The 21,658-nt window shown below is 41.7% G+C and overlaps 1 protein-coding gene across 2 annotated transcripts in view; it reads right to left on the bottom strand.

Moving 5' to 3' along the window:
* The window catches only part of LOC137261855 (ras and EF-hand domain-containing protein-like), a 40,747-nt gene extending 27,411 nt beyond the window's left edge, over positions 1 to 13,336 (bottom strand). The window contains exons 1-2 of one of the 2 annotated variants that reach the window (XM_067799659.1): positions 13,162 to 13,336; positions 1,075 to 1,501 (exon numbers count right to left, since the gene is read on the bottom strand). In XM_067799659.1, coding sequence (XP_067655760.1) covers positions 1,075 to 1,415 — 341 coding nt within the window. In that variant the 5' untranslated portion in view covers positions 1,416 to 1,501; positions 13,162 to 13,336. The remainder of the gene's footprint in view (positions 1 to 1,074; positions 1,502 to 13,161) is intronic. The other variant, XM_067799657.1, reaches the window with a different exon arrangement.
* Between the last annotated feature and the right edge of the window lie 8,322 nt (positions 13,337 to 21,658).

Genomic DNA, 21,658 nt, shown 5'->3' with positions numbered 1-21,658 from the left:
ATTATATGTCTGGCCAAGACTTGATTATCGACAGACCGCCTCCATAAAGCTGGAATGTTGCTGAGTACAGCGTAAAATTAAACTCACTCACTCACTCACCGAGGATGTGACCCTTGACTCAACAGCGATACACGACCCTCGCAACTGACAGAGTAGTGTATCGGCGACGTCAATGTCCCTTTGTATACTAAACAGCAAAGGAAACCCAACTCTGTTTTTGTCAATGTTTTAAATAGATGACATAAACATGAACGCTTACTTTATTGAGATTTCATTTTTTTTAAATTGGCACTTTTTTATTGTTCAGTATATTTGTATATCTACACGAGGTATTATTTGCCTTCACGTGTACATGTGTACAGTACAGTTCTTGTATATCAACACGTTGTAGGCTAAGTTGGTCATTCAGATGGGAAACAGACATATCGGTACGTATGTATCGAACGAAAAACTGTGCACCCTTATTCTAATTTGTTATCTATAGCAGCTGTTGAAATACGAGTGATAAACAGCCACAGTATTGCTGACTGCTGAATGGATGCTCTTGTGCTGCATCTGTGGTCTGTGTGTGCTCTAGGACAAGGACTGAGAGGAGGGTCGGGACACAAAGCTTACAACACGGAAACAGCTTCATCGTAGCCCATGGACACTCCAGCGGACTCTGGTGCCAAAATCGATCTTTCCGAAAAGATTAAAATATTCTGTGCCAAAAAAAAAGCTGGAAATGTGTTGATATGTTTTACACTATAAACTAATTAATCATTCATTGGACATACTGGATGTTCTCAAAAAAATGTTTCGTGGGAAAAGCGAACCTCTTCATGCAAATAATCAAATACCTCCCCAACATACTCGAACGTTCACACAAACGCATGCGCCCGCGAGCACACACACATTGACACTAAAATGCCAAATAACAAACTGGGAGGTTCCTGGAAACCGCTTTGTAAAGTCGCAGCACGCTGTTTGTGTTGGTGATTCTCCCTAACTCGAGTACTTGTTACAGTCTCCTCTTCGGAACGTTGGTCGGAATGGGAGGTAAAACTGAAGGAAAATAACATTTTGCTCACTTACCTTGAAATAGCTCTAAGTCCTTCGTCTAATATGCCCACAAAGTCATCCTCGTTAGCAATGATTTTGTCATCGGAGTTCTGACTCTTCAAACGTTCCCGCATCTTAACTCGACTCTTCGTCTGGAGGGCCTCGCTGATTTCCGTAAACCCTCGGGCGAACTCCTCGACACTGATTCGGCCATCTCCGTCTTTATCGAGCTGACTGAAGACATCGACGAGTTCGTCTTTAGAGAGTTCGGAACACACCGCCTGAAGTTCGTTCTGGTCGATGTAGCCGGAGCCATCTAAGTCACAAGCCCGAAACAGTTGGCCCAGTTTGGACTCAGCGTCGGTTTGGTCCATCAGAGGCGATTCCAGTGCAACTGGTGGTGATTCAGTCGTTGCTACTAATATGGTTGATTTGCGTCGTATGTGGAGACTATGCTACTCTGAAACGTAACATGAAATGCATTTAATTAATAAAACACAATAGAGGAAATATTGAACTGATTTAATTAAATAAATCACAACAAAGAATGCATTTTGAATAAAGTGAATCCAGACCATAGCGTTGAGTCATGCGAAGTAAAGCGAGGAAGAGTGAGAGATGATATTGATGTTCCCAACACATCGCCCAGAAGGCGAGGTTCGCTATAACTAAAGTTGAAACCACAGGAGTAAATGATTCTGATTTAAGAGTGAGTTTCTTTTGAAACCGCTTTTGGCAATATTACGTCGCAGAACACCAGAAACGTTCAGACGTTGTGCCCACGTGGGGAATCGAACCCAGGTTCGGCTTGACGAGTGAACGCTTTAACAACAAGGCTACTCCATCCGATTCTTTCATATCTTTGGTACAGATATATTGTCATGCTGTAACACATCAACAATGGCAATGTAAAAGAATTGGATGGGGTTTTTTTTCTCTGTAGCTGTATACATACAAACCATTGACATACAACCGGATACAGTGGCTCAAGTAAGTGTACGCTGTAGTGAGTAATACCCTCCAGTTTATAACTATTAAAGACGTCTCTCACGTCTCTCCTTACCCCGTAGTCACACGTTTAGAGTCTCATTTCAGCCAATGTGTTTCTTATTTCCGTATTAGGACACGTGACATGGGAAACCGGTTATTAATATAACTAAATGTCTGTTTTTAAGTTATAGCCTCCAGGGAAAGTTAGAATCAAAATCTGCTTCCTTTGAATTATGTTGTCGTGGGCGACTTTCGTCGACTCCAGCCCTCTGAAGCTATGAGTGCACGCAATGGTGACAGAGGAGGATGGCAGTGGTGATAAGATGATGTCACAGTCTTGCCAATCAGCGCAGTGTCGTGGACATTCGATGTCCATGACCTTTAGACATGACTTAAGAAACTTTTAGCGTGAAACAGGCACCATCTTATTATTTTTACGACTGCAGTTTCTTCCAGTTTCTGTTGTGTGTGTTTCGTGTTTAACGTCACATTCAACAAAATTCCAGCTATATGGCGGCGGTCTGTCAATATGCGAGTCTAGACCAGACAACCCAGTGATCGGCATCATGAGCATCGACCTACACAACTGTGATACGATGAAGTGTGTGAACCAAGTAAGCGAACCTGACCACGATCCCGTTTATCGCCTCTCGGTTACTTAAGATCAACGCTAACCCAGGTCTACATAAGTAAACACTGATGATATACGTGTTGTTTGAATTGTATGATGGAGTTTGCCTTCCCTTTGTCACCTTTACTGAACTTTAACTTTGACCTTTAATTTTACGCTTAATCTTAATCTTTATTTTTTCTTATTTTAAGCTTTACGTGACGGACCTGTGGTCATCATAACGAGTCGACTCAGTGTGGGAAATAATAAATATTCCAATGTTAATCACTGAAACCAATAAACAAAGTACAGCGTTAACGGGCGAAATATAACAGTTGGGTTCAAACCACGGTAAAGAGCCACAGCTTTGCACAAGGTCATGTTTTGATGACACGGCTTCTGTCTCCTTATTGCGCCTGTCAATACTATTCCGCTTGCTCGTGTTTAGGTGAGTGGGTTGGGATTGAGGTCGTTTTGACGGGCATTTCATGGAGTAGTATTTTCATCAAGGCGTGCCAGCTATGGTCAGAGGAACTGATTCAAATCGTCGATGCTTACCACGGCCATGTTGCTAAGAAACTGCACGAGATTCGGGATGAATCTGTGATCCGACGTCTCAAGATTCAGATCCCGACACAACTAAGGGATGTAACTCAACACAACCTATATACAACGCGAATGACTCCAATTCTGAAGTGTAAGTTCGTTTCTCTAAATTCATCACCGGTTCAGAAGACGTGCGCATGAATTTCATTCTCATCTCCTTGGGGAGTATACAACATAAGCTGACTGGGAGGCTTTAGATAATCGATGGTCAGATCCTAAGGTTCATGCCTGGATGAAAAGAAATATATTTCGAACAGTCATTATAGCATAAGAGAGACACGTGTAATAGTTCTGTGTGAAGTTGGACCCAAGACCTAGAGAGTTTCAGTACAAAGCTGCATAACACAATGTCATTAGTATCAGATCGTAGTCTCCCTTTCCGCTATGAGTTTTGAGGATCTCCGTTATGTCAGATAGACTTCTCCGGACCAGTTATAGACTTTCCCAAGCCTTTCGGCTTAAGCTGCAGCCTGGCCACTTCCATTACAGATTAATAACAATTCAAAACTTTGAAACTGAACAAACGACAACTCTGAAATGTCTAACAAATGGCCAAGATTGGCCACGAACAATGCAGAGGACAATTCCTTCCTTGTCAACAGTTTATTCCTTTGAGGTATTGATGATTTTGACAGCCTCAGTCACATAGTCCTTAACTGTCGTTCGGAATACCTCGTATTAACCATTCGAGGTTTAATGATTGGAAACGACTTTCTGACTGTCAATTTGATATCAGATTCGACGCTCTGATTGGTCGGATGAAAGGCAGTTTAGGCTTGATCCGTAATGGGATGTCAGACATTTCTTTAGCTGTAGCAAGAAATAGGATACGATTATAATGACACTGTCGAAAGCAGTCACCCGTACAAGTACTCCCCAAGACCATCCTTTGTTAACGCCACATGATTTGTTAATAGAAACGACAAAACACTATCCTTTTGTAGAAAATCGATTGCACAATTCCGACTATATTATGAGTATGTGTTTGTTTGATGTCACATTCAGTAGTAATACAGCTGTACGATGTGGTCTGTTAACAATCGAGTCTGGATCAGACAATGTAATGACTGACACTATGAGATACGATAACAGAGCATGTTTTTTGGTGAAACATAGGGAGATACAGCTTTCTGAGAAAGGGAGGGTGCACACTATTGAGAAAGAGGGTGTGCACACTTCGTTTTCACTAGAGTTTCACTGCTCATTTAATAAACTCTCAGGACACCGCCCACGAGACATCATCATCAAGATGTGATGATACCAGGCGCTCTCTGAAGGTGAGCGTATCCTGCTAGGTCATACACACACGCAAAGGCTAGTCAACTTGACCTTAAAACATTGGTATTGTACGTATGGTACAATTCGAATAGGGAATTGCATCGGACAAAGCAATAGTAAGTCAACTGAGTTGATTATAACTATTGAACCCAAAAGCTGACGTCTTGGCAACATGTGACTTGGCCCCAATTTCAATACATCTTATTCTGAGTGGGAGGTATCCGACATGTGTCTTATTAAGACGTATATTACAAACAATGTATTGTATGTATATTGACCCTACTGATCATAGAAACAGCCAAGGAAGTAGACAACAAAAGTTCTACCTGTGGGTCTCTGGTGCACTGTATCAGTTGCACACATCAATAATATCAGCCAATCAACATGCAGTATTCAGTCGAGATATTAACTGTCTATGCGTTGTTTTGAGGTCAATATCCGGTCCAGAATGTGACTAATATTGATTTTCTTTTCAATTATCGGTTCGTGGCCCAGCTGTACTGATGGGTTGAGCCGGGTTAATGAAATTGAACGCATATACTGTGAATATGAAATGCATTTATCGGTAATTGAAAGTGTCTATCCAGCTTCCAGAACATGTAATGAACACAGATGAGTTGAAATGCATTTGGATTTTTATAAAATATATCTAGGTTTGTAGCTATTATTTGTAGTTACCTGGCGTAAATCTGAGGTAACACATGGATTTGAAAAGCTGATTCAGTGAAGCCCGACACCCTTGCTATTTTAACTGTGGACACGCCGGCCCGCGGTTGTCTTACTGTAGGCATGGAAATATTTGAATGTATCTATTTTCAGTAACAATCTCTCACTATTGTAGTTATACGTCCTCCTGACTGGCAATATTCAACCCACTGATCCAGTATGTTCATTGTGTATCAGGTGCCCATAGCCAATATGATGCCATGTGAATGCACTGTCGCAAATACAGTTATTTGGCTACAGAACCTGCTATGTTGCAGACGGTTTCCAAGAAAACTGCGATTTGAAATTCTCAATTGCACTGTTTTCCTTTCCACGGATTAAATTTGTCCTGAACGCATTATTTATTAACTTGCACAAGTTCTTGAGCAGATGTTAAATGAAGGTATTTATGACATTCTGGGAGGCCGACGATGTACGGTCCTAGTCCCGAAGACAAGACTGATCAGTCAACACACAGGGAGATAACTGCTGGTAGAAGTATCATTATCATTAGCTCGTCTACAGTCATCCATTGTTCATGATATCATTGCTTTTTTAATGTAACGACTTTCCACCAGAAACTAAACAGGGGCTCCATTTTAGAACGAAGACATCCTCATGAGACAGTTGATGCATGTCATTACATCCCAAAATGCGTTATTGACGCTCATGACGTCAGTCACTAGATTGTCTGACCCAGAGGCGATTATTACAGGCCGCCACCAAACAATCAAACGTATTTAACTGATTACACACAATCTCAAAAGGCATACACAGCCAGACAGTAAACCTGAAATACACAGTCCGAAATGAAACGATTTGAAAACGTAAAGCAATATACATATACCAAAACAAATCGTCAGTGTAGTAATATATTTGAAAAATGTCCACGTGGCGACTGTAATAACAGTCACGAGTAATAAGTATTCAGGAATCTTGAATGGAGACAGAGAATTAGTTTGTCGCTTCAAATAGCATGAAGGAAGGTTACAAAAGAAACGCTATGGCATTACATGTTAACATTATTGAATACCGATATAGCAATACATGCTGCAGTATCATGTATATTAGCATTCAAAAGATACATTTCATTTAAATTGCAGTGGATTTTATGTACTTACATACAACGCATCCATATAATAGTTCTGTTACATCAAATCTGTTTGTCTTCAACACAGAAGGGCAATTAATTGTAATAGGGATTCAAAAGAGAAAATCTGCTCGTGTGCCCACGAAATGTGAACATGCGCTTTATCAAATATTAGGTATTCTTAGCAAAAGATGTGATATTCAGACAGTAGTAATATTAGAGCTCGATCCTGGCGTTCCGCTGACGTCATTCTGTCTAGCCTTGAGATATTTGACAAGCTATGAATGAACATGACTTGTGATTGATGGGAACAGCAGTGTATCTGATAGGCTTGTCGGTAGTGACGTCATTAACTATGTTACCCGGATGTTCCTGAGAAGGGATAGTACATGTAATGAACAGTTGAGTTCAGGTCATGACTCGTTTAACTAATGTCAAATTAACTGCAACCTATGCATTCGTAATGTGGATATGTAAGTTCAACATATATTTAATTATGATGTTGATAAAGCGAGTGAGTTTAGTTTTACGCCGTTTCTATCAATATTCCAGCACTATCACGACGGGGTACAACAGAAATGGGCTTCGCACATTGTATTCATGTTGGGAATTGAATCCCGGTCTTCGGCGTGATGGGCAGACGCTTTAACCACTGGGCTACCCGACCGCCCGTGTTGATAAAGGCATCGAATTAAGGTGATTTGGTTAGGTTTGAATATCATCATAAAACTGCTTGGAAGGAGAAGGTAAACACACATGCTTGATGATTTCTAAACACAAACAAATAATAAACGATTATCACAGGGAGGGTTACTTTTGACATCTGTGTGTTTACCTTACGTTTTCAGTGTCTCGACTACTGTTTCAGATCTTTTACAATTTCAGTCCAGTCACTTTTTGTAACATTTTGGTCAGATGCATTTGTATTCAAGTGTTCACTATATTTTGTCCAGTAGTGTATTTACATCATGGCATCCAAGCATGTGCGGGCAGTCTTGTGTGACATTGGTCGATTTGTGAATAGGGGCTAAAATACAAATGACCTCAGGGTAAACTAGGAAATCGCACCCGAGAAAGCAGATCCGAAACTGCGTATGTCATCATACGGATGTACTTTAACTTTCTCGATATACCCAAGGTGTCAGAGCAAGCCAAGTATCACTGTAAGTGTTGTTACTTGGTACCAGACAGAGTTGAGGAATATATTAACAGACATTCCACACATACGGTACTTCATAAAGATGTCCTGATCCAAATTACACATACCTTATCAAATGTAGCATTTCGTATAGGGTCAAGCAATGGCGCATTGTGCACACCGCTTTAGCAAACGAACACTTTCAGCACCAGATGGCTTATCAAGAGTGGTGTTTGGTTTTAAGAGAGAGATATTCATTTAAGGGGATTAAATCTAGTATCTTCGTTGTTCAAACGCCTAACACTGACAAAGCAGTCTGTGTACCCCTAGTACTTTGCAAACTCATCTATATAGCTGGAATGTTGATGAGTACGGCTTTTAACAGCAAATCAGCGATGCAAACAACGAACATCAGTGGGCCGAACAGTGCTTCCGATGACAGTGGAGGCAAAATGTAAACTAAACTTAAGTACATGTGTCAAAGTAAACTTTAAACTTTGATAACACTGATTCATTCAAGTCTCATTCTGTTTTGTTTTGTTTTGTTTTGGGTTTTTTGTTGTTGTTTTGTTTTGTTTTGTTTTTTTGGGGGGGGGTTGTTGTTGTTGTTTGGGGGTTTTTTATTTTCTTTTTTACTGTTTACCCAACTATATTTCTGAATAGGGAGAGATTCGCCGTGAAAAAATCAAGGGCGTGGATATGGCTGTTCGTCCTACACTGCAAACAAACGCGAGATAGTGAAGCTATTTTGAACTTTCATCTCTGGGAATGTTTAAAATAACGTTCTTAATAAAGGTTTTACCAAAGCTGTCACTCAAACCAAACAGATATAGAGGAACATTTTTGTATCACTGACAAAGGTTCCCCATATCAGACATACGTTTATGCACGCGATCATTAATCTTAATGCACTGTGTTGCCTTGACAGCCTCCCACGTGCGTCCTGAAGGACTCGAGACTGTCCTTGGTGTTTGTCTTCACAACGTGATAGATTACCGCGGACATACATGCAAGAACGGTTAAAGTGCGGGGAACTCTTCATAAAGAGGTCATTTGATTCTAACTTAGTCAACACAAAGAGTTACTACCCTTAAGTAGTGGCACATGTATCTTTCATATCGTCAAAGCAAGTTTGAAAATGATCATGAATTACATGCATGTTTAACTCCCAATGTGATGACTTGGCGTTGTTGTCAGATATACTGTTCCAATGTATGGAAAGACGATATTTTGCTCTCATATACACTCTATTGCTCACGAACAGTTTGGATGTCGTACAAGCCTTGTACATAGAGCACATTTGACACATTGCCATGGATCTAACTGGGTCTGTTTCTTAACTGAATGATACATGAACAAGATGAAATAACCTGCTAATGTTCCTTATGTGCATTGTGAGTTCAAACTTAAATGATATATCATATGGTATCGCTGTGTCATATTTATTATTCGTGGGCCTAAATATAGTAGTAGTCGAGTGGTCGAGTTTTAATGCCTTATTCATGGGCTGAAATGTACAAAATCCTGCCGTATTCATGAACCTAAATATCCGGACCCTATCGTAAGCGAGTTTTAATGCCTTATTCGTGGATTAAAATGTGAAAAAGCCTGCCGTATTCATGGAAGCGTCTTAATGCCTTATTTTTGGACTTTAACATACGAATCCTACCTCAGTCGTGTTTCAGTACCTTATTCATCGACATTCGTGTTTCGGTTGTATTATTCACGTTCTGCGTGTAACTCGGTACTCATAGGTGATACCATATGGCGATACCAAAAATGGTTTCTGCAACTAATTCCTCCGCCATCAAAACAACATGCATGTATGTATTCGTATGCGCCTTCTTTTGGCTTGGTGGCAGTGCCAACATGTAATATCATTCGAGCCCTGTTGTGGCCTAAATTATTGAACTTGTTGTTGATTGAGTTTCGTGTGTTTAGTGGTAAAATAAAACATGTCAGCTAGTATTTCCCGCATTCTCTGAGTGGAGCATCCACATTAACCTCCGTGGAATAGCATACCTCAGTTTGATACAGCAGACGTTCACACAAGCAGACAACCACATATACGCGCACGCGCACGCGCACGCGCACACGCACATGCGTGCATGCACGTGCATTATATGAATTTTGCATCATTCAAACTGACAGACAAACACGCTGGTAGGTGCTCCCTACGTTGTTCTGTCAAGGAAGGCACATACTCATCCATATATTCCTGGAGCAATAATATATCACTTTCAAGCGACGTTCTCGTCAAATTAAATCTAATACAGTGGAGCCTTGAGACAGGGAATCAGTTTATCATGGGCTAGTGTAAAGGACAGCCTTGCTATTGGTGTTTCCATGATCTCGCCTTCGGACTGACGTAAGTATGACAAAAGAGCGAGATCGCGAGGATACGACAGTCTTGCGAGCTGGTTTTCTGCAGATTATATTTTTTTTAACAGCATGAAACGCGTGACTGCGACTTTGAGTACAAAATATCAGAATTCAACAATCTCACATTGTCAAATCAGATCTCAAGCAGACTGTCTCTCGCATATCTGCATTTTAGACACTGTTCTCGCGCATGCGTAACAGCACGAGTAACACCGTTAGTCCTTGACAATTCTTTGCTCCTGGAATTCATTCTCATTGTATTATTAAGAGTGTCCCTGACGGTATTCCGTAATTTACAGAAACTTTGCCATACAGCTGCACATCTAAACACCGTGTTGGCAAGGCGGGTTATCTTTCGCGTTACTGGTTGCACTTCTATTTTTAATATCATTTACCGACCTAAAGGTCTGATTGAAAGTTCGAACTCATACCTCTATACCATTTGGCGTAGGAGGAATACGTCGCTTTTAGTTATGATAGGGAATGCTTCGAAAATATGTTTTCAAGATCAGTTTTGCACGAGATACGAGAGTGAGGTCCCTTTTAATGGTGTTTTGGTTTGTTTTGAAGCTTTTGAACTGCATGTCGATCTTATTTTAGAGGTTGCGGCAAATGTAGCGAAGTTTTCCGTGGTGAACATCCACAGTGCGGGTTGGATCCGTCAGACTAGGTGTCATTATATGTGAAACCTGGAATCCGAACCAATTAACAGCGGATCCTGGTAGTTAATATAACAACTGTAATTCTGCACAGTATGGCGCCGCAGACAGAGTCTTGTCTGACACGTAGCAAAATTATTATGGCGAAAAAGTTTCAGACCGAATTAGCAATTTCGATACCAGCTTCTCACATTATCTGTCATAAAGATGACCCCTCAAGCTGCAACCAGTAACCTTCAGATGAATCACGTGAGCCTTCAGACGGATCACATAAACCTTCAGATGGATCACATAAACCTTCATACTGATTACGTGAACATTCAGATGGATCACGTGAGCCGCCTTCAGATGGATCACATAAGCCTTCAGATGGATCACGTGAGCCTTCAGATGGATCATAAAAACCTTCAGATGGATCACATAAACCTTCAGATGGATCATAAAAACCTTCAGATGGAACACATAAACCTTCAGATGGATGACGTGAGCCTTCAGATGGATCACATAAACCTTCACACGGATTACGTGAGCCTTCAGATGGAACACGTGAGCCGCCTTCAGATGGATCACATAAGCCTTCAGATGGATCACATAAACCTTCAGATGGACCACGTGAGCCCTCAGATGGGTCACATAAACCTTCAGATGGATGACGTGAGCCCTCAGATGGATCACATAAACCTTCAGATGGATGACGTGAGCCTTCAGATGGGTCACATAAACCTTCAGATGGATCACATAAACCTTCAGATGGACCACGTGAGCCCTCAGATGGGTCACATAAACCTTCAGATGGACCACGTGAGCCCTCAGATGGATCACATAAACCTTCAGATGGATGACGTGAGCCTTCAGATGGGTCACATAAACCTTCAGATGGATCACATAAACCTTCAGATGGACCACGTGAGCCCTCAGATGGGTCACATAAACCTTCAGATGGATCACGTGAGCCCTCAGATAGATCACATAAACCTTCAGATGGGTCACATAAACCTTCAGATGGATGACGTGCGCCTTCAGATGAATCACATAAACCTTCAGATGGATCACATAACCTTCAGATGGATCACGTGAGCCTTCAAATGGATCACATAAACCTTCAGATTGATTACGTGAGCCTTCAGATGGATCACATAAACCTTCAGATGGATCTCGTGAGCCGCCTTCAGATGGATCACATAAACCTTCAGATGGATCACATAAACCTTCAGGTGGACCACATGAGCCTTCAGATTGATTACGTGGGCCTTCAGATGGATCACATAAACCTTCCAATGGATCACATAACCTTCAGATGGATCACGTGAGAGTTCACATGGATCACATCAACCTTCAAATGGATCACATAAACCTTCAGATGGACCACGTGAGCCTTCAGATGGATCATATAAACCTTCCAATGGATCACATAACCTTCAGATGGATCACGTGAGAGTTCACATGGATCACATAAACCTTCAGATGGATCACGTGAGCCTTCAGATGGATCACATAAACCTTCACACGGATTACGTGAGCCTTTGGATGGATCACATAAACCTTCAGATGGATCACAGATGGGACACCTGAAACGGACTCAGCGCATTGTATCTATGTGGGGAATCGACCGAGTGAGCACTTTAACCACAAGGCTACTCATCCGCCACTATCAGCCTACTACTCTACCTGCACGAACATCCTCCTTCCCTAAACATAAAATTCTAAATTGGTGCTTCTGAATAAATAAACAGAAATGATGTGGAAATTAGGTTGCGACCGAAATATCTCTGTAAGTTTATTTTAAGACCTAGTACTAAGCTCGCACTAGCGAAGTTGTTTGAATAGCGACTGGTATTCAGATAACGGTTGCCATTCACAACGGTTATTAATACGCAATAGTCTTGATCTGCATGGACGTGTTTAAAACGCTGGTTATAAGAGGGTGTCAGTCTTAACATCAGTTTACGTATAAAACCTTGAAACATATCATGTATAAACATTATACTTTTATACACTTTCATGTAATGTTTCATCAGGGTTATATGTCGACTTGAAATAATAAAGTATGTCTTCGAGTGATAGCTGTAGTTATTTCGGGCTTTCCTCCCTCTTTTAACAGGCCAAATATACATGTCATTTAAATAATGTTGGGAGGGACATTAACAGACGACACCGAAACCGTTTCTCTAAACAGTAAATGCCCAAGTTGGTTATATTTACTCAGATCATCTCTCTGTTATCGCTATCGGTCGATGAATCACACTTTCACTATAACCAGCTATAAGAATTCAACACGCAATACCTTACCTCGACATAACGCACGCTCAACTCCTCATCATGTTGAAATGAACATGCAAAATATTACATTATATAGTATATATGTGCATATTAACGCCAGCCTTCCCGCAATGCATACACGTCAATGACATAATTCAGATATGACACGACTTTCAGAGAGAACTGACCAACAGCTGTTGAGATCTTAAATAGCCCACATACCGCGCACAGATAGCAAAGAGAAAACAAAATGGAAAAGAAATAGGATATTTTATTGAAATTTACAGACCATCACCAAAACAAACCGCAACCATGACACAGGGTGCAGAGAGCTAGGCAGGTACGCATATACGTTCCATTCAGCTGACAAGAGGATAAATCCCGCTACCGATTGTAAACTTACAGGTATATGTGAATATACTCCTGGTCCGTTAGGCCATATTCCTGTGTAAGCTAGCAAGCACAGTGTGATTCTAACCAGTCCGTGGGTTGTGAGGTTTTACGTCCCTGCTGGCTATATCAACTCAGGTTGCATGCGATAGACTTGCTGACTTGACCCCATGCGAAAGCGACGTGACACAGGCGGAATCGATAAGTTTGGGTCACGTGACTGACGTCACTCGGCATGTGTTCATCCGGGCACTGTCTGTGACGTGGTACGACAGTTGTGAGCGGTTGTGTTGCTATTCAAGCGGTTAGAACGCACATGTTCCTATATCAAGGTTATCAGATAACGAGTAATAAGTGATATTGAATTACCAGTCAATTATCTATAGACATCAAAGCAGAGCCGACAATGACTGGCACTGACGCTACATTGGAAATTTGATACTTAATATATATGTTTACATGTTCGTAGGAATAATATAAATAGTTGTATGATATTGATTCACAGATTAATTGAGGGTCCGTTGTAAATAGGAAATATGATTAACATTTTGTCCCTAAATCGATATATTCTCTATACACATCTAGTGGATGCTAATCTCTTGACACATTATTGCACTAGCTGTGTAGGTAGGGGGCCGAATGTCCAAAAAACTTATGCAACATTTAACTTATTTAACCAAACTATTAAAATAATATTTCGCTTTGTAGATGTTTTCTATAAAATCTAATTTCTACTAGCTGTTCCGATGCATCACTGGCATCTTAGTAATGAAATTTTAGTAGTGCTGAGGATGTCACCGTCACTTTCATCATCATCATCATCAGCAGCAGCAGCAGCAGCAGCAGCATCGTCATCAGTTAAGGTCGTCATCGTTACAATCATCGTCGTCGTCGTTGTCGTCCATAAATACATTTAAGATTGTTAAGATTTGTGATGATGATGATGACGATGATGATGAAAATGACGACGATGACGATGATGACGACGACGACGACGACGATGATGATGATGATGATGATGATGATGATGATGATGATGATGATGGTGGTGGTGGTGGTGATGGTGGTGGTGGTGGTTGTGATGATGATGATGACGACGACGACAACTACAAGAATGGTAATATTTCTGCATCTGCAACCAACTATCATAATTCTTTCTCGGATGACGACAGTGACTGTCACCACACCAACACAGACCACAGTGCGCAGACATCAACTCCTTGTTTTCAAACCATCATTTACGACATGCGCCCGATTGTTTCACCACGCATCAGTCACGACAGTGTCTTACATAAGCGGTATTTAACACGTGCTTACGTTCATATATCGCTCAGGTAATTTTATGCCGTTGTTTACAACAGCAACAAGAGTTGTGTCCCGACGTCGGCGACTGGCAACAGGTGGCTGACGGGCGGGAGATGGTGGCCAACACGATTTGTTTGAAAAGGAATTGATCCGTTCGTAGCATGAGATGCGTGACCTTTAAATACAACACGTTATTGATTAATAAGCCAGAAACTACTTACATTCCTGTCAATTTCTATAGCAGGCGCGATCGAATCGAATGATTATACATCCATTGTATACTTGTTTATTGTGATGGTTTTAATTCCTGCTGATTGATGCGGTACGTACGTATGACAGTCCGTGGTTGATTCTCTTGAAGGCCATTCTTACCGTAGTTGACCGTAATATCGTAGTTATCATATGTTAGGTTTGGGATTACACTTTTCTTAAAGAACCGATTCCGGTGTCAGTTCGGGGCGATCGGAGAGGAGCCAATGTACCTTTACAGAGCGGTACACAAAGTACAGTGGAAGCTGTCAAAACCAGCATCTGTCCAATCCGGCAAGTTGTCAAAACTGGCATAAAATCTCATGCCCTTCCGTGGCTTGTACATTTATCATCAGCTCTACAATCCAGCTCATTGTTAAACCGGATTATTTCTTCAGTCCCATTGAGTGCTGGTGTAGACAGATTTTACTGTAAGTGATGTAGACTACTGGTTGTCAGACTTTACTCTTTGTGAGTAAGTGAGTGAGTTTAGCCTAACACCGCACTCAGCAATATTCCTGCTACATGTGTATGGATTGGGACTGTAAATAATCGAGTCTGAACCAGACAATGTCGTGATCAACAGCCTGAGCATCGATGTACCTACTGGGATACAATGACATATGTCAACGAGCTTGATCACCCGAGCTTGATCACCCGAGCTTGACCACCCGAGCTTGACCACCCGAGCTTGACCACCCGAGCTTGATCACCCGATTTCGTTAGTCGCCTTTTCTGACAATCACGAGTTACCGAAGATCAGTTCTAACCAAGATCTTCACGTATCTGGATGTGGAAGCCACAGTGGCTGAGATGATTTAACGGCTTGTTTGGGGCGCGGTGGGCGAACACTCTAAACCGCCAGACTAGTAATCCAACGAGGTTGAGGTGTCGGGATCGAGCCCACCTGTTTCCGGGTGCAACAACCCTGGCGTCAATTTTGTGCGCAGACTCTTTTCGTGTTGTCACAACCTCTAGTGTACAGTTACAACCCTATGCACTCAAAAGAACCCACGAATCGATTGGTATATGGCCGGGTGGTGGCCACATGAATACGTCCACAAACCTAGCTAGGGGACATCAACGTGCAGCGAACTTGGACAAAGAACTCTTTGAGCGTCCCAGTCCATCCGGCTATGAACAGTTACCTCGTTAGGATGTGAAAGCCACAATAAACTCGGTGAGCCAAAAGGCAGCAAGATCCCGGGGGAATTGAAAGTGATATCACATTGTGCCGTTGAGATTGACATCCAATGATCCAGGAAAAAATACCCGTGCCCAGAGCAAGCTTTAGTTGTGTGGAAGTGAGCGCTATATAAATATCCTGTGATGAAATACGAGCGATTAGGTGCCTAACACTGAGAGTGTGGGTTCGAATCCCGGATGGACCCTAGTCCCCGTACGTCTCCACTTACCTATGCATACACTGGCCGTAAAAGACGATAGTAGTTTTATGGCGCCCCTTGTACACACTGCTCATGTATGTTCAGACATTACCTGAATATTAACGACCCGCAACAAACAAACACAACACATGTACACTTTTCCGCTTAATTACGATGCATTATATACTGGCAAGTAGAGTGAGTGACTTTAATTTTACGCCGTTTTAGCAATATCCGTGCAATATCACGGCGGGGCGCCACAAACGGGGGCTTACTCTTTGGGGAATCGAACCCCGTCTTCGGTGTAACGAGCGTACGCTTCATCCACTAGCTTACCTCACCGCCTTAGCAGCAATTAAGGAACTTACGATACATATAGATGTGTATGTGTTTGCACATGAGTGTACGAATGCGGATGCGAATGTGGATGTGTATGAATGTATCAATATGTTAGTACGTTTGTGCGTATGTGGATGCGGGAGTGCTTATGCGTTGTAACTAGACCGGGTCAATAACGGTTTTCTAATTTTGGCACGGTCTCACCTCGCAGTACACTATGGATTTCAGGTAGTAACTGAACTAAACGCATGGTGTGTTAATTGATTTAAAACCGCCATCCATTTACAAAAGCTAGCATTAAACAAAGGAATTCGCCCGTTACGTTTTGCATGATTATACAGATACTGAACAGAAACAGTTATGTTTTGCCATTTTAATTTGCGATGATGCTATTGAAACTATACAGATATGAATGTATGACCAGTAAACATGAATACATTTGATTGTACATAGCATTTCTAAAACATATATTTTCTTTGGTTACAGATTTTGTTGCACTATGTAATTCGTCACGCCGAGGACCCGGGTTCGAACCCAGCATGAGTGCAACGCGTGAAACCCGTTTCTGGTGTGCCCCCTCCGAGATATTGCTGGAATATTGCTAAAAGCGGAGTAAAACTTAACTCACTCACTCACTCATACCTGACTAGACATTTGAGGATGTCACCCGCATGTTTAATCGCCATGGTTTGGGGCTAGAGTACTAGTCGAACTAAAGCACCTAAGAAGCGCAGCACATTGGTATAATAAAAGAAAAACGCAAACGAAACGTCACCCTACCAAAACGTTTGCCAGCTATGTTTCATCTAAACTTAAATAATTATTTGACTTGATGTTAGATAGACCTGGTTCGAAACTTTGGTTTTAGATTCTGTATTTGATGCAATAAAACGTCATCATAACGCAGTTACTAAGGTAATGATGGGACGAGGTTTTTGTGCGTATTTCATGAAACTGGTACTACATTTGCATCCCGAGGTGTCATCCCTATGAGAGGAGCCACCGACAATGCCCCGAATTATTCACAATAGCTACATGCCACGATTATCAAGGGAAAACAGGGACCAAGCTTTAGGAAGACTGAATGCTGGCCAGACTGAAAAACATTCTGCAAATCATTTTTCTGTTCATGTTCGAACGCCATACCGCCTGCAACAACGAGCCGACCGTCCTCGCAGTGGAAGACCACCCGTGACAACAACGTTGATATCGTTTCGCTAGGTCTACGAAAACTTGGTCTACGGAAACAACCATTGACAATCACCAGAGACCAACCAGCGCCGACGCTCTGCGTAGGTAGAGAAACGTCTGATGCCTCAGGACCTTACCGGGATCCGATCCTCACACTTCGACATCGTCGTGCTCGTCTCCAGTCGGTCACAAATCACCGGAAATGGCGTCACTTGGAGTCTACAACGAAAGCCAGTATTGCGTCTCGACGGTTGAGGGCAGAGTGAGAGTGAAGCGACGACGCGAGGATCGCTTTACAGATGACTGGTGTCCTGGAAAGAAGCTCGTGGGGAGGTCCGAGCATAATGGTGTGGGGTGCTTTTGCTCTCAATCACGTGGTAGCCCTATGGTGTTCCAGAATGTTGGTCATGGTAGAGGAAATGGTGTAACATCTGCCCGCTACATTAATTACGCGCTGATCGAGACCCTTCGTCATGCCACATTTAGGTCGTCATGGAAACCACAAGTTCCAGCTGGACAACGCCCATACTGGCCATACTGCCAGAGCAACTAGAGACTCTCCGTCAACACGGCATACAAACTCTTCAGTGGTCTGCCCTCACTCCAGACTTAAACCCGATAGAACACTTGTGGACCGATATTCAGAGAGGTTCAGCGATGCGCGACCAAGGCCAGTAACTGCAGCTGAAGTCTATCAGTCGTTTCACCGAGTCTGTGCGCACGATCCTATGGTCTTCATCAACCGTCTCATCCAGTCCATGTACAAAATGCAACGCTGTTGTCAACGCTCAAGGAGGTCATTCATGTTATTGACTTTCACTGTCGCGCCACCTGTCGTCATTTCCACTTGTAATTGTTTTAAATTTGTCGTTAAGTATTGATGATCAAACATGTCAATTTTGAAATCTTTCCGACAGTTATTTTGTTTTTACACGTGTTTGAATCAAGCTCATTACCAATTTCAAAGATGGAGTGACGGTTTTTTTCGAGTTTCATTGTAAAACATGTCGTTCAGCACTTGTTTTTGTTTTTTGTTTGATGTTCAGCACCACACTCATCGACATTCCAGCTGCATGGAATGTATATAATCATCTTCGATGAGATATTTCTGCGATTCCAGACCACACAATCCATTGACTGAGATCATGAGCGTACAGCGATGATAATGTAGGTGATCGTGTATAAATCTTCACGTCACCAAAAAGCAATAACTCTGAACCACTACAGTAGTTTGTGATCATCAATGGGCAAGAGAAACCAGTGGTTGACAGTATGACAAATGGTCCACTCCGACGAATTACGTCATGATTAACATAAGAGAAAAACCTTTAAAGCATTTTAATCCCTCGATCGATAGTAATTGACTGTTTTGCTAGCAACGGAGAGGGTCGGATGTTTTGATAGCCACGGACACTGTTGGCTGTTTTGATAGCCACGGACACTCTTGGCTGTTTTTATAGCCACGGACACTCTTGGCTGTTTTGATAGCCACGGACACTGTTGGCTGTTTTGATAGTCACGGAGAGCGTTGGATGTTTTGATAGCCACGAACATTGCTGGCTGTTTTGACAGAAACGTACACTGTTGGGTGTTTTGATAGCTACGGACACTGTTGGTTGTTTTTATAGTCATGGAGAGTGTTGGATATTTTGATAACACTGCTCTCTGTTTTGATAGACACTGTTGGCTCTCTGATGACCACGGACACTTATCTGTTTCAATAACCACGGACACCGTTGGGTGTTTTTATGGCCACGGACACTGTTGCCTTTTTTTATGTCCTGAAATATCTAGGAAGTCACAAAGGACGGGCCGGTATAGATCCGGGTTAGAATTGGTCTTCAACACAACATATTTGGTGTAAGAAGCGACTGACGGGATCGGTTGATTGGACTCACTGACATGGTTGAGGAAAGATGAAATAGGGTTTAACGTCGGACTAAAGAATATTTCGCACATATATCGACGTGCATGTGGGCGCCAGACAATGACCATCAAACGCCATATTTTCACGTCTTTTAGTATGACGCGGCGTGGGTTCGAACCTGCCACCGCCGTTCTCCGGACTCTAACCACTACAACACGGTGGCCTTCTGACATGGTCGATTACCGAAGTCTTATTACACAAAGCGGCAATAAAATCTTCAATATTTATCTGACGCGTTCTGTTAACACAAAAAGATCCTTCGTATGAACATGAGTCAGTGGGAATGTAGTTCACTCAGAAAGGAGGAATAAGGAAACAAAGGCTCATAAAAGAAAATTAAATCACCACTGACCTCTCTAACTTTCCTGGTCAAGGGCACATGAAGCCCTGATATTCACACACGGAAATAAATATCACGTTCAATTTGAATAGTAGGCTAAATGGACCGGACACGCCTCTGTTGATATATTAACATAAATATATTACCTGAATGAACACAGGTGTCGCGTTTAACACTTCCTGGTGTTAAGACATCATTTACTGTTATATTTACTATTCTGATACTTTAAATCCGTGGAAGCTAGTCATGACAAAAAGTTCGTTTCACAGTCTTCAAATAAACCTTTACTAAACACAGAGGCGATAAAATATATTTTGAACCCGAACACCATTAACATCAGTGCGCCGATGCCAAACGCTTGTGATCATAAAAAAGCGTTCAATTCCTTCCAATGTAAACTTCGTGAATTTACATTTTCTAAGCATAAATTAATTAATTAATCAGTTAATTAAATGTTACAATTACAAAGATACAGATATACCACGAAGCTATACGTTACAGTTGATATTATACTTTGTTTAAAATCAATTCTCATTCTTCACAATTGTTGATGGGTACTTAAAACATGATGCCTTTGAAAGCAAATACAGTTTTACCAGCACAAAAATAAATTTTAAACATGGTCACATTACAAAATCACTTCTTACCCAAATCTTCATTGAACAAATTTATTTTGCTCAAAATTATCCAGTTAAACATTAATTTCCACGAACAGTTGCGTGAATGTTCATAGGTTAAATATGCACACTCAAACTGCCAGTGTTCATTAACGTGAAAAATGCTCGATATAAATTCTTCTGCCCCTTGATTTATATCTGTACATTGTCAGTTATCTACATTGCCTATAGCATCTTAACTATGCATTTCACCATCTGATCGGCATTGTTACATTGGTAATAATCTGGTTTACAGTATTTAAGAAAGCAGACAGGTCATAATTTCTAAGTCTTGTAGAGAAATCCTCGCATAAGGGGTGAATTCAATTTTACGCCGCTTTTAGCAATATTCCAGCAGTATCACGGCGGGAGACACCAGAAATGGGCTTCACACATTGTGTCCATGTGGGGAATCGAACACGTGTCTGGCAGTGTAACGAGCGGACACTTTAACCATTAGTCTATCCCATCGCCCCCTCAAATAAGGAAGAACTATTATCAAGGGATGTTTACCGATTTTAAGAAGAAATTGTTGCGTCTTCTCTGATGTAACTGGAAAAAGAGAATCCCTAAATGCTGACAACCAGCATGTCACTACACACCGCCAAGTCTAATTGTGCCTGCATATCGGGATGTATATAAAACTAACTTTCCAGACGGTCCAACGTTGAGGAAAAAATACTATACTACGAGTTGCCCAAGGTTCCATTGTAAATTTATAAAATGAAAAATCTACCTCTTAAGTTCCCGGCGACAACTGCCAACATACCAGCAAGACCTCCGTCAAGTGACAGCTTGTTGTGGACATATACAGTCTCCATATTTTATAGATATCCGCCATTAACGATAATGCCTTTATTACAAGCAACGCCCCTTTCTTATCATTGTGGATTTCTTGACAACCAGAGCACCACAAGCCTGAACCCTGAATCACTCTATGATAACATGGGCAATCGTTGACATGCTATCTAGAAGCATGCTTGTCAATGTACAACACATCATTGTCAATTTCAATACGCCACACAGCTGACTGAAACCGAATAGGCTCTCTTACATCGAGGTCGTTCGTTCACTTGATCCCCACCTTGACCGGCAGACCATATCGGAGTGTACTAGTT

The sequence above is a fragment of the Haliotis asinina genome, chromosome 14 (genome assembly GCF_037392515.1).
Source record: "Haliotis asinina isolate JCU_RB_2024 chromosome 14, JCU_Hal_asi_v2, whole genome shotgun sequence".
In the NCBI taxonomy this organism is placed as follows: Eukaryota; Metazoa; Mollusca; class Gastropoda; order Lepetellida; family Haliotidae; genus Haliotis; species Haliotis asinina.
The sequence above is the reverse complement of the archived record's forward strand: the minus strand, read 5'-3'. Positions and strand labels throughout refer to the sequence as shown.